The sequence below is a fragment of the Larus michahellis genome, chromosome 1, assembly GCF_964199755.1.
Source record: "Larus michahellis chromosome 1, bLarMic1.1, whole genome shotgun sequence".
Taxonomy (NCBI): domain Eukaryota; kingdom Metazoa; phylum Chordata; class Aves; order Charadriiformes; family Laridae; genus Larus; species Larus michahellis.
The window spans coordinates 43148083-43162634 of record NC_133896.1 but is presented as its reverse complement, the minus strand read 5'-3'; the positions used below and the strand labels follow the sequence as shown (position 1 = coordinate 43162634).

Below are 14552 nucleotides of genomic sequence, written 5' to 3'. Positions count from 1 at the left end.
CCCAGGTCCTTTTCTGTCAAGCTGCTTTCGAGCCATTCTGCCCCAATCCTGTAGCGCTACATGGGGTTGTTGTGTCCCAAGTGCAGGAGCCGGCATTTGGGCTTGTTGAACCTCATACCATTGGTCTCAGCCCATCGGTCCAGCCTGTCCAGATCCCTCTGCAGAGCCAACCTACCCTCAAGCAGATCAACACGCCCGCCCAGTTTAGTGTCATCTGCGAACTTACTGAGGGTGCATTCGATCCCTTCATCCAGATCATTGATAAAGATATTAAAGAGAACCGGCCCCAGCACCGAGCCCTGGGGGACACCACTTGTGACTGGACACCAACTGGATTTAACTCCATTTACCACCACTAATGTTTGTCTAAGCTAAAAAACATATGACAAGATAAGAGTCGTCAAACCGAAGTTCATGGGACTGCTTGGGTGAACATAAGGGCAACAACTAAGTAGAATGCATATTTTCTCTCCAAAGATACTAAAATCAACTAACATATACTTTTGTATTTATTCTCTAAAAAGCGATCATGTGGTTTTTAAGGAAAACAAAACATTTTGAATAAAGGCTTATCTATAAAGGGTCTCAATTGAATATTCATTATAAAGTTAAGAGAAATCCAACAATTTTGTTCCAAAAGATAATAAAACCATTTGAATTACTTCCTTTCATATGTGAGGCTACTGTTTCATGGAAGAATCTCAACCTGAATTTGTGTATTTTTCAAAAGATTTAATGTGCTAAATAATAATTCAATTAAAAAAACTCTGTTCAATAGCAACCGTCCTGCAAGTTGGAGTAAAATTACTCCACTTGAGTGCAGGAAGTTCTGTATTAGAATGCACAGCCAATTTTAATTAAAAAATGCTTTTATTACTGCTGCATTAAACTTGTCCTTCCAGCCCACATTTATATAATGAGGATTAAAGGAATTTAACTTCAACAATAGAGAAAAGAAGAGACGGAAAAGAACATGTTCCAAATCTTTTGGGAAAGAAGCTTGGAGATGATCTGTTTCAATGACACTGCTTAACCTCTTCTGGAAAGAAAACCTTCTGAGGGAAATTACGCTTTGTTAAATAGTCAAAAGTTTTGTTTTAAGAAAATTCCATTGTGTTTTTTTGCTTAAGATGAAAAAAAGCAAGCAATACAAATATTTTCTATCTAGTTCACAATGAGTTTTATCATATTTCATGTGTTGGTGCTCAACCAGACTGTGAAATGTTATTTTTATAGACAGCTACACTGACTCTAGCGGTGACTAATAACTCACTGATACACAGTTTCTTTCACACTTCGGCTCAAGGAGACCTTTCTCCTTATGGGATACTGCTCAAAATGAATAAGGGCAGAAAGCTGAAGTTCAGTCCTGCAAGGTGCTAAGCAATCTCTGAATCCTGAGCTTGGTACAAAGGCTCACATCAAATTTACTACCTATCAGGTTTTGGTTTTTTTCCCCAACAGTCAAAACAGCACAGTGAAAGCCAAAACTGTTTACTCATGAATACGATACCTAACCTGCATCAACTCTCTGAATGGAGTAATTTTTCTCAACGTAAAGTTTTTCCCTTCCCATAATTCTATTATTCTAACAGCACCGGCAGGCTGGAATGAAGCTCTCCAGCAGGTTATGATCAGTCATTGTTACGGGATCTTTCAGTACAGATTAAACCTAGAGTCCCATATGTTTTAATTAAATCTGGAAACGAAAGATTTTATCTTCAAACTATTCTATGATATTGTCTGTATAAACCCGATGCTGCACAGTTCAATTCTCTTGGAACTTTATGAAGATTTGATCGAAATGGCCATTAGAGAAAGGTCTGTCTGTCTTATTGTCACAGCTGTCCCTGTTTCCTTTCAGTGTTTTTTAAACAAAACTCTAATATAATCTGCTGACTGTTTTCCACATTAAAGCATCTGCTTTTGTATACATACCTTTTGTTCAGCTGTCATTGTTAGACTTTGCAACCGGCCGGTCATATTTCCCAAGCTTTTTTCAAAAGCTGCTACTAGATGAGCCTGTGAAAGAAACGGAAGACAACATTCATTGTGACAATGAGACAATTTTCCAAGATCTATTTGGTTTTTTAAATTTTTTTTCCCTCCAAGCTCATCTTCTCCAGCTCTTTTCTATTAGTTTTAAACTCAAACTGAGCTAACTCGGATAGGCGAAGCAGCCAAGTGAGCCCTGTGTTCCCCCGGCTTCTTTAGCCCCCAAGGAGATTAGCTCAAGTATCTCTGCCTGGAAATGAATTATGGATTTAATGTCCTGCTTTGAGTTTACTGATATATTGGCCAAAAGAAGTCTGCTCCCAAACAGAAGTCCAGGAACAATTATTTTCAATTACCGAACGCATCAAAAAGGGGAATTCAAGTACTTTATCTTAAAAGGTAAGTTTTAACCTCACAAATGACACACTCCAGAGGGATTCTGAGACTGAAACAAAAAATATCACATTTAGTTTTATAAAAGGTCATTACTTATCTATTCATCTTATATTGTTTATATATGTGTGCGTGTTGTGTGTATAAAAGTAATAAAGACAAACAAAACATAAATATAATATTTATAAGTGTGTGCAAATGTATACATAAAATAAAGTCTTGAAAATTGGAAGTCCTACTTCTCAATAAAAGAAATAAAGTTGAAACTGATTAAAAGATTTTAAAAATATTAAAGCTTCACTTTATTTTCTAACAATATTCACCCTATACTCCATGCAAGCAAAATTTATACAAACAATACATGAACTCTTCATTGGTTCTAACTGACATCAAGCTTTGTAGGCAAAGAAGGGCAAGTGATCATAAAGAAACCAACAAGCTAAGCCAGCTTGTACAGCCAAGGGAAAGTAAGAATTTAATCTTTATGAAATTCCATAAAATTCCATTCACTCCTCTCACAACACCAAATAGCGAAAGCAGAAGGAAATACTTATTTTCTCTTTACCATCTCAAAAGTGGTAATAGGCAAAGTTTTCAAACAGAGGCACCACAATACACTTGGCTATATAACTCACAAACAACATATTTATATGCACAAATGGATTAACTGAGCTTCTTCAACGAGAAAATTTATTTTTTATTATAGCAGCACAGGCACACACAGTGCCTGGCAAATTTTCAGTTACAGATTTGCATGCTTGTACAAGCATGGCTGAAATTCTTCAAATGTATGTGGCTGTACTGAATCTCAGGTATAATCAGAAAAAGACATGGTCCAAAAAGGATCCTGTTATGCACTTTAGGAGAAGGAAAAGAGCTTCTGGCCACCTTGCTCTGTATATTATACTTCAAATAAAAAGAGATTTCATATATATAATAATGTCCCACTTCTGTGTCTCCACTTCAGAGGTGTTATACTGATAAGTGGCTTTTGTGTTTTGCAAATCATTTTAGATTGCTATAAACATTTCAGTATCTTGTAAACTCCTTTTATTAAACTAACTAAAAGTTTCCTCCTTGTAAATTATATTCTTAATAAATAATTTATTTAATTACTTATGGGTATAGTGGTGTATCCACCTATATTCTGCATCCGCAGGGATGCCTTAGGGATAATTCTTTTGTTAAAGGATAGATACCCCAGGGACTAACTTTTGATAAACGTAGGACTAGATACGTATGCAATTTCTTAAGGATTAGTTAGTAGTTGTTTACCTATTTTAACATTTATAACTTAGTCTTTATTCTTGAAGTTATAAATTTAAATAAAATTAATTTGGAATATGTGTCAAATGCACGTCTGAAACCTGTCAATTGATGAAAAGTTATTCTAGCCAATTTGGAAACTACAGCCTTTGGTTGTTTTCACTACTTTATTCCTCTGATGATAAGATAAAAGTGACTAGTTTTGAAACTTCCTTTTCACTTTAAAAATTAGCTACATATTAAAAATATCCAGACTAATTTATGGTGGTTTAGTTCCAAAGATGACGACCAGTGACCCAGAACACAATCAGAGACAAAGTAGATGCACTACCACAGAATTATAGCCAAATGCCTCTTTATGACATGTGTTTAACAGGAAACTAATGGAGCTCACTGCTCCCTGCCTCATAAAAAAATCTATGGCTTGGCTGATGGCCTGCGGTTCTGCTTTACCATGAGAATAACAACGGGGAATGAGGGCTTGAAGAGAGGAATCATTTGCTTAATTATGCATTGCCTTTGTCCGTTTCTCACAATTAGACTGTAATAACCACAGTTCTTTGGTACCTAACTATGCATATTTGTGCAAAGCATTTTCCTACTCCATAGCTACAACTTCAGCTTATATTGTACAGGAATAAACAGCAAGGAACTTATAGGAAAAATTAACAAACTCGTAAGAAAAATTAAGAACTAAAAAGCATAATTAAAAACATCATTGAAGGTCACTGAGACCCTTAAGTTATTGTCTGACGGTCTGTAGAGAAAGAGCCATGTCACACCTATGGATTCTTACTGAAGTTCAGCCTGTGATAGAGTACATTACCTTCTTGGAATAGCTCACTATAATTTTTCGTCATAAATGTAATTGGATCAAGATGATGGATCTTTCCTAACTCATTTGAGATAAAGACTATCAGGTCTTGATTTGTTCATAGTAAAGAAATATAATTCAGAGGCCCATCACTGAAAATTATTCAAGAAAACAACCTTCAATTGCATTGTTCATCACTTTAATGTTTATTACAAAAAAATACTCTTCTCTGAAATACAAACTGTTAATTTTACATTCAGAGTAATAAATTGTGCAGCCTTTCCCCATGGTAGCAAATGTTTACTTATTCATCAGTCTAGGGAACTTCTACTTGTTGAAATCTTATGCAGATATGTGCCAAAAGAAATACTGTGTAACAAAACAATAAAAGTTAATTTGAAAAAGGCTAGATTATCAGTATATTTATATTGGTGGGGAAGTATCGGTAATCCTCAGTTTCTGAGGACTATTCACTTTATCCAAAAGGATACAATCTTTCATTCTTATAAAAATACTTAGGAGAAGTCTTTTCTAAAGTTACAGCCAGTCCCTCATACCTTAGAAATATTTGTGTTAGATTTGGTAGTTTCATTCACGGCATAGATCACTCCAATACCACACAAAATAGCTTGAATACTGCATGTGCTTTGAATAACATCTATTCTAAAGTAAAAATATATATTCACAATTGAATGCAGCATTTGTACCTGGAGACAGATATACTGGAGTCAGAGTTAAGTATCTGGGCATTTCTGGAAGTGTGCCTACAGCGAAATATATCCATCTTTAACATAATATACATATTAGATACATAGATGATATACACCTCTTAATCTGTAGATCCACTGCATATGGATTAATTTTTGACTTCTGTTAACATCTGAAATTCCCATTGGCAAGAGTCAAAGAGATATATGCTCAGGGAATCACTTCAATGCTAAGACGACAGATTTGATTTTAAACATTTCCTTCTTAGTAAAGGACCCCGGCCAGCCAAACCCCAAATAACCTCAGCTCTTAGGTTTACAGCCCATCCTAAACATGACGTGGCCATATCCAAAGAATACCTGCTGACAAACTTTGCGATTTGACCTGCGGCGTACAGGTTTATAAAACAAAGGTAAGTAAATAAATTTCCTCCCACCTGGCACGGCTGAATGAAAGGAGGTGTGAGAGGCCAGAAGGGATCGGGCTGATTGCAAGAAGCAACTGTACATCTGGTGACCTTTTCTGTTCGCCGCCTGCTATTATCTTGTTGTTTGGCTGTAGGATAGTGGTTCAGAGCTGGCCAAACAAGAGTATTAGCCAGCGAACCCCCTCCGCTTTCTACCGGCATCCTGGGTCTACTACAGTTTGCAAGCACGCACCCTTTGGCTTTATACAGTACAAAGCACTGATAAAATCCCTCCGAACAGGCTGGGCTCAGGCTGCTCGCTGGAATTTGAGCCCTTGTCAGTCATGTAGGAAGTCTGCTGGTTGGACACTTTCTGCGCTGAAAGCAGGCCCTTTCTTAATTAGTACTGAGATTTGCCCTTCAGCAACATCAAAACTGGTGCCAGGGGAAAAGCCAGAATCTCAGAAAAAACCTGTAAATTAAGCATCCAAACAACAGCTGGGCCCTGCTTGAATTTAATCATATGCAGGCAAAACACTTTGGGGTTAATCAAATGAAATAAACTGCTGAAATCAAGCATAGTACTTGAGTCCAGCTAACAAAACCTGAATAATAAATGAAACCCAATAAGAAAAGTCTTAGCAGAGGTTTCCAAACTGCCTGAGAAATGCTGTACTTTCCAATTGACAGATTTTGATCTGAAATAATATTATCGAGCAAAGGCTTGATGAAGTAGGTCAAATTTCAGCCTGACAACCTTTGAATGACACATGTACTACTGTCACCAGCAATCTTTTGTGGTGAAGCAAAGACAGACACACATAGTATTGAAATGAGATGAATACGATGCTCTTTTTTCACTCACATACAATACTTTAGCGCAGCTCTACAAAGGGAAATGGTAACAACAAACTCGACCCTGAGATGAACTGTGAGGGAACAAGATTTCTGGTTATTAATAGCTTCCTTCTCCAGACCACAGCGAGGAAAAAAGTGCTGCCTATTTTCAGACACTGGAAGTATGGAAATTTGGAGGAGTTTAGGACTAAGGCTAAAATGAATGCATTTATAGCAAAGGCATCCGAAAGGACTGAGGAATTTCCTGTTCAGCAAAGGCACTGCAGAAGATATTCCGTTCATACAGTTCTCTGCCTGCCAGCGATGGATTATCTACAGAAAAGATAGGCAGAGAGCAAACTTTTTTCTGCATTAGACTTACTGTTCGTTCAGGTTTTAGCCTAGTGGCATGCACAAGTGACTCAAAATGAGGGTTGCAGTAGTATTATCCATTTCGAGATTGTTTTGATTTCTACTCTGAGGATAAATTCCAGCTTTTGTGATTAGGACTATTTCTCCTGTAAATGCCAGGGGCTGGTGAAGCACGCCTCTCAGATTTGGAGATAAATGACAAATGAGTACATGCAAGTAAAGCATTGCTAAGACAGTACAAGTTCATGAAAATTAGAAGCCCATCTGGAATTTTCATAAGTTTGTCAAATTAAATCAAGTATTTGTTAGTTACTCTCATAATTTTTTATGAAAAGTATATAATCACTGGCATTTAAATATCAATTCTGTAATTAGACTAAATTTCAGAGGCTATATCAAAATTAAAAGGTTGTATATGCACTTGGTTTTCAAGCCGGATCTTATTCCTGCTGTTTAAGTGATACTTCGTAGAATTTATTTACATAAAGTACTCAAAGGACTGACAGAATTAGTACTAACACATCTTTAAGGGGTCTCTTTTGATCCTTTGGAGTTATGTGGAAGTGTTTTTTTAATGCTTTACATCTTCTGTACCAGAATAGCAGAGAATGAAGCCAGTACCAGGCTTATTGTGAAATACTTTTCAATTTTTGGTTTTGTAAAGTATATATCTCATGACAGCATCCCCAAAAATATTTACTTATAATATCTAGTAATATCTACTTTTCTTTTAAGATTGTATTCATTGCAAGGGTGTTTAAATCCCTTGTTCATGCCTGGAGAATTTGAAGCCTCTAAGTTTCATGCTCCTGACAAGTTTAATTTTGAGGGAATTTCCACATGTTGGGGATTTGGAAAAAGGAAAGATTTCTTTGGTACCATTCAAAACCCCCATGTGCTAAAAGGATCAGCTTTAGGGTTGCTTATAGGTTTAGAGTTTAAAGAGTGTCTCCATGGAGATGGATTAGAAGGTGAGGGACACGGTCAAAAGAACGTGATTAAATTAACCTTTATACAACGTGTGGCATGCATGCACATATATATATGTGTATATATATGCATACAAGCACATACAGGTTTACAAATGCGATACTTCTAGGCAGGCAAAACCAGGCGCATATGTATGTATTTTTTTAACTGTCCCGTTGAAAATGTTACCCTTCCAATTAGATCAGTAGAAAAGCTGTGGGCGTTCTTACTAGGTGTTCAGAAGTCCAGAGGCAGTACATGGGACCAGATCCCCAACGAACACAACGTGAGTAACACAACATATTTCTCACCCACGCAGCAGAATTAGTTTGAGTGAAAACCAAGCCAAAATGTAAACAAATAATATTATTATAAATAATAATATTATAAATAACAATATAAATTCCCAAATGAATAACCCAACTCGGAATCTCGCTTTTGAATTTACAAACATTGCAAGACTCCAATATTGTCTGCTTCACTAGCTCGTTCTCAGAACTCAGAGCAGACTGTCAACCCATACGGCTACAGAGGTACAAACACCCAGAGGTGTTCTGCAGCAACCAGAATAGAGCAGAAAGTGTTAAGAGTAGCTCTTCCACATTTTCACGTGTGGCAGTCCTCAGAGAACAGGCAGCTTTCACACAGCTAGAGACTATTTACTCACAACACGAACACAGGACTACTTCACCAACTGAAATCATTTCTTGAAAATAATGGCAATATTTATAGATCTAAATACTCAGTACATCTACATTCTGAAGAAAGGACTCTATAGGTTGCCCAAGACATCAGGAAACTGCTTTCTTGAAATGCAAAATGATACTCTCTTGCAACTGCATCTCAGCTTTCCTTGGGAATTGTAACTATAGTTATATCCTGCATTGCATTTAAAAATCACTATAGAACAGATTGTTCAGTAACTATCCAGTAACTTCATCTGAAACCATAGTAACCAGGCAGGATTGTAGCTTACATTTCCTATCTGGCATTATTTTCTGATAAGATGTTCAATAACTGCTATTACCAGTATATGACAATTGAAAGGAACACCAGAGAGCTCTCTGTGAAACAGCCCAGTTTCCATCAGTTATATATCAGCGCAGTTATTGCAGCATATGGATTCTATACAGAATTGTATACTATGCTTCCCTCCACATCTGTCTATTTGTGAAACGAAATTATAGTGAATTCTATCAGAATATGCAAATCATGCCCTTTCTTTGGTTGTGTCTCCTTACTTTGGGGCTTTTTTTTTTAATGGATTCAGAGGAAAGAGTGAAACTGAACTGGATAGGACTGCTGTCACATCCAAAGTGTGGAAACTCTCTTTTCCATTTCCACTGTGTTTGATTACAAGATTTCTTCTGCTCGAAGCTGAGGCAATGAGGACATTTAATGAAATAATTAATTTGAAAAACACCAAAATAAATAAATAGTAAAAGTCTTCCAGACCACGTGTTGAGCAAGAGCTATTAGCCAGTCTGATAATGTATTCTTTGGTACTGTTTCTGATCACAAGAAAAAATACTTACATTTGCTGAAAGTTGAGATGTAAGGGTAGCAACTTTCTCTTGTGATGCAACCAGCTCTCTCCGTAGTTTCTGAATTTGCTAGAAAAAAAAAAAGACTGCTGTCAGCATTTCAGCAATTTCATTTGGTGTGGGTTTTTGGTTTAATTTTTTTTGTTTGTTTGTTTTCTTAAGGGACCACTAATAGGTTTACAATGTCTTAGTTTCATATTTTAATCTCAGAACTATTCAGAAATATAAATTATTAAAAACTGGCACCTAGTGCTGCTCCAACTGTTTTCTTGTACTTAACCAGTGTATGAGCTCTGATCCCAGGTAGGGGAGCACATATGGGCAAATGCTTAATTACTTCATATGTACAATCCTCTGTTTGCACATGTAAATGACATGTTTTTTTACCAAATCCCATACATTCAAAACATATTCTTAGTGCAATCAAGGATAGCAGCCCCGAATGAAGCCGAAGCCTGAGATTATGAAACTCGAATAAATTTGGGTGAGGTTCACTGTGCCTGACTGTAGACATGATGCAACCCACATATGCTAAATGTCTTCAGTAGATCAAGTGCCAAAAAGTACTCCCCCACTGCCTTGCTTGAAGAAGGTTTTGATTACTATCTCGGACACAGATTTTTGCTTCACGGATGTCTAAAGTTAGATGAGTTAAAGTAAAATTTTTTTTCTCTAACACAATACTTCCTACAGTCCCTGATATTCAAACATGCAGCGTCTTTAAACCTTATATAAACTTCAAAAACTTGCTTGCCAACTTAAAAAAATAAATCTTTAACTGTGCTTGTTGACATGAAAATAAACGTAATTCAAGGCTCCTGTATCCTTTAATGAAAAACAGAATCCTTAAGAAAAAATATGTTTACATTTCAGCTAGGATAGATATCTAGCATGAAGCTTGTGCATCATTTTAAGCTCATTTGAGATCTTACAGGAACTCCAGGCATTGTACTGAACTTAAGAAGGGCATGGAATTTCACTTGGAACCACTTTCATATTCAGACATAAAAGAAATTATTCCAGATTAGAGAAGTAATATGTGTAAAACTAGCCTAAGAAAGGGAGCACATAACATTCACTAGTAAAGGCTACTGCAGCACTTTAATTTTATGAGTCCCATGAAAAGCCAACAGGGAATATTGCACAAGCTTTAAGAATGAACAAGTTCCTGTACATCTATGATACAAAATTAGCTAGGCCATTTACACAGCTCAAAGGAGACAGACTATTGAGTTGTTCTCCATCCTGGACTGACACTTTTTCTGTTTCCAAGTCTTCTCTTTATTTTTCAATAGAAATTATTTGACTTTCCCGCCTAAGCTACACTTTTGTTATATTCCTGAAACTATACAAAGGTAGTTCTCATGAACTGTTGTTCAACATCTCCTGCAAGAGCATCACAGAGCAGACCTAGATACTGAGAAAACATCATGTAGAAATACGCAGGAATAGAATGGTGTTTCACCTCTATACACAGCCCTGTATAAAGGGCAATAAAGAGGGGAATTGTCATCATTGTCATTTACACTTCTGAGCTATGGCATGGTTCTTTAGCTCCTTTGCTTTAACTTTCAGAGAAGAGAGCTTAGAAAATTCAGGTAGAAATTGTATTGAAATATACTGCAGCAAGTAAGGAAGAATATGTTTATTTTTTTCAACTTCCTCAAAATACCTCTTAGTTGACTTTTTCTCTGATTAGAGCAGGAAAAATAGGAGCATGAACGCAGGTGTTGTAAGGCATGTAGCTCTGTGAAGTGGAAGTGCACCCCTTGGTGCTGCATTTTATTGCTGCTACTCCTTGGTGCCCTTTTAATACAACCAGGACTTCATTTGGAGAAAGGCTGTAATTGTATCCAGCTGCTGACCCGGGCTTGTCACCCATTCTTACACACTGTGAGGAGAAAGAAGCTGTTTTCCACGTCAGATTTGATTTATGTCTGAAATCAATCTGCGTTGCTCTGAAATCCATCAAAGTGGTCAGTTTCAGAAATATAATATAATGCAAAATGTAAGGGAGAGAAGTTCAAAGCGAACATTTGAAGTATTTTTCTCCTGAAAGGCAGCACATCATTCCCTAGAATTGCACAGTCCCTTAGATCCAGTACAGAGAGGTATTAAGTCAGAAATCAGACCTATCACAAGTCCTCCACTCAGAAGCCTGATTCTCATCGATTCTTTTCACCTTTTCAGAACCTCAGCCAGGAGGCATTCTCCAGCACGATGCGAAGAAAATACCTTCTAGTGCACTAGAAGCTGCATCTGCTCTTTAGCAGTACTTTCCAAAAAGTGGTTCAAAGACATACGGTATCTTTTCCCCAGCGACTCAGCAGTTTAGCCATAGCAGATAAACAATAAACTTTAAAATATTATAATACAATACGCAGCTATAGAAACAAAGAAATGGTTTTACCTCTGAATGTGCCTTTTCTTCTGCCTGGAAGAAAACAAAGAAGAAATGGCTTAGAAACAGTATGCAACATAATTGTGGCAATAGAAAATAAAAGCCAGCTACACTGAAGCGAAATGAATAGTTTCACGGATCCATTACATTTAAGGAAGGTATGCAGTAAAAACAATAAATGGAATTCTTTTCAACTTACTTGGCAAAGCTCCAGCTGAAACCCCAAGGAGTTTGCCAGCATACCGACAACATGAAACAGTGGATAAAAGGAGAACAGGAACAGAACTGCAGGAACTGCAGCTACATTTCTAAGATATAAAAGAAAATCTGCTCTCCTGTCACGGCAGGGGCCTTAGCCTGTTACAAGCAAACTTTTACACTGTAATGATTATTATGGCTCCTGGAACTATATTTGTTTTACTGTATACTGAGCAATATCAAAAATAGAATAACCCCTGCTACGAGTAAAACGTATATGGTGGGAAGGTGAGGAGAGTTGCACTTTCAAGTAATTTCTTCCATACAGAGTACTGAGGAAAGTATTAAGGGCTATCAAGGCATGTTAAAGTTTTAGCTTAAGCTTGCTAATGATATTTAACAATTTTAGCTATTTTCCATGTTATTATGTGTTGTGTCATATAACGATGCCATTTACTCAGCGGTCTTTTTCAACAAGCTAAGAAACTAAACCATGGCAAGGCAAACCTTTGAAAGTGATTACATTTGTAAGCATGGGAGTAGTCTAATTTAGGAGGCATTCAGTGGACAGAGAAATCTTGCTTCAGTGGGATTCTAATGGAAAGGAATGGTGTGCCGTGAGAGAAGAATCCTTTTGTAACATTAAATAAGAATCGGTTAATGTACTGGAAACCAATCCCCGCCATGATCTGAGGTGGCCCAAGTTCAGAGAAGCAGTCTAACATTATCTGGAAGAGAAGTAAACAGTAAAAGGAAAATGTGGGTGGAAAATTAGCTACAAATAACACCAGAAAGGCTAATAAAACCCAAGGTAAGAGTTCCTCAGAAGATCTCCTGACATCAGGCCGTACCTGTGTTATTACAAATTAATGTAGCAGCTTTTTTAAGCCTGTATTAAGCCCAACTTTTGTGCTGTTAGAATGTTAATAATTTATTACAGATATGTTTTCTTACTTTACCCGGTGTAGGGGGAGAAGACTTTTAGAAAATGCCTCTTTCCATACATGTTTATCTAGTAACAGTCACTAAAAAGACTGTGGTGTTACAGTGTTTCCCTGCGCAACACTTAGAGCTGCTCTTGGCTGAAACTACTGTAATGCCTGATACATCACTATATGGGAATGATTTAGTATAATGTTTATTTTATGCGACACACATACTGATAAGAACTTTCTGATGTATTTTTGCAAAAAAGAGATCTGCCTTCAGAAAAAAAAGAAAAAAGAAGTTCTATTCCCGTTATTCTTTCTTCAAAGATGTAGTGCATGAAAAGCCACGAAGGGATGAAGAAAGACCATGTCCCCTTATGAATTCTATCGTACGAAGAAAAACAAAAAAATAAAAAACTGGGGTTGGTGACCTTTTCCTGAAACTGCCATGCAGGGACATGGTCCCTTGTCCTTAGACCACCAGACCCCGCGGATGAAGGCAGTGCTGCATGTTGTTACCAGATTGTCCCTCACTGTACAAGAAAGCGTTGCCTCTCCCCCAGAGCTCAGAGAGGTGGCTCCCACAAGGCAACTTTCGTGGGCAGTGCAAGAAGTGAATCAAAGAGAAAGGATAGGATTCTGGGAATACTATCAACTTAAAAAATAAAAACCCAAGTACATCTGAGCAGTTTTTACTTAAGAGTTCATGCTGGCACCATTGTAACCCAGCACTCAGCCATCGGTTCAAAATGCTCTAAAAGGAAATAATCTTTTTTCTTCCTCTACTTCTCCAACATATCCATGCATCCCATCCTTGAAAGGACTTTTTTTTTCTTTTTTTGAAGACTTAAAATATTAACATACAAATGACTTGTCCTTACACATCTCCTTTGAGCTTGGCTTAGCACAGTTAATGAAGTCTAGGGATTCTAAGTGTAGCTAATGCTGAGAGCCAGTGCGAGAAATATAACAATTAACTAAATATGTGCAAATTGCAGTGTCTCACCTACTGAGCAGGATGAGATTAAAACTGGAGACAACCTATCATAATTTACACTACCACACATTTTTTTTCAACTTCTCAGAGAGCTAGATATATTCACTGCCAAAACTGAATCAGTATTTCAATCCTACAGTCTACTAAGTTTGCTTACGTGGCATACTTTTCTGAGAAACCAAATCTTTGTCCCTCTACATGCATATCTTACAAGCTAGATTTCCAGTCTATTCAAGTAAGTCCTGAAAACCCAAATGCAAATCAAGAAGAAAGCAAATACATACAGAAAATACTAGTGAATGCAGAAATTTCTGTCTCATTGGACTTATTCATTGCAATGGCAGCAAATCATGAAATGTCTCTTCTGAATCTCGTATTTGAATTCTCAAAGAAACAATCTTCAGAGAATAACTTCACGATTTTCAGCTATCCTTTGGTAATAATACATAAAGATCTTGATCTTTATTTAGTACTTTGTCTGAATCTCTCCAGTGTGATTAGGCTGCAGAAAATCACTAGCACCAAGGCTTAACGCAATGCTTGAGAAATCTAATAAATATATTTGAATGAGATATTTATGGAAAGGCAGCTGCTTTGGAATTCCTGCTTTGTGGTTTTGGCCTGCTTAAATAAGGTAAAAAACTCTTGTACTCCTCCTTGAATCTAGTAATAGCTGAAAGCGAGTTATATGTGCCATAACCCTGGGAAGCTATTCCTTGCTGA

At 37.0% G+C, this 14552-nt stretch overlaps 1 protein-coding gene across 19 annotated transcripts in view; it reads right to left on the bottom strand.

Moving 5' to 3' along the window:
• NAV3 (neuron navigator 3) overlaps positions 1-14552 on the bottom strand; it is a 565631-nt gene that overhangs the window by 28340 nt on the left and 522739 nt on the right. For all 19 annotated transcript variants that reach the window (XM_074573833.1, XM_074573778.1, XM_074573817.1 and 16 more), the window contains 3 exons: positions 11715-11738; positions 9296-9373; positions 1939-2022 (listed from right to left, as the gene is read on the bottom strand). In XM_074573833.1, the coding sequence (XP_074429934.1) occupies positions 1939-2022; positions 9296-9373; positions 11715-11738 (186 nt within the window). The remainder of the gene's footprint in view (positions 1-1938; positions 2023-9295; positions 9374-11714; positions 11739-14552) is intronic.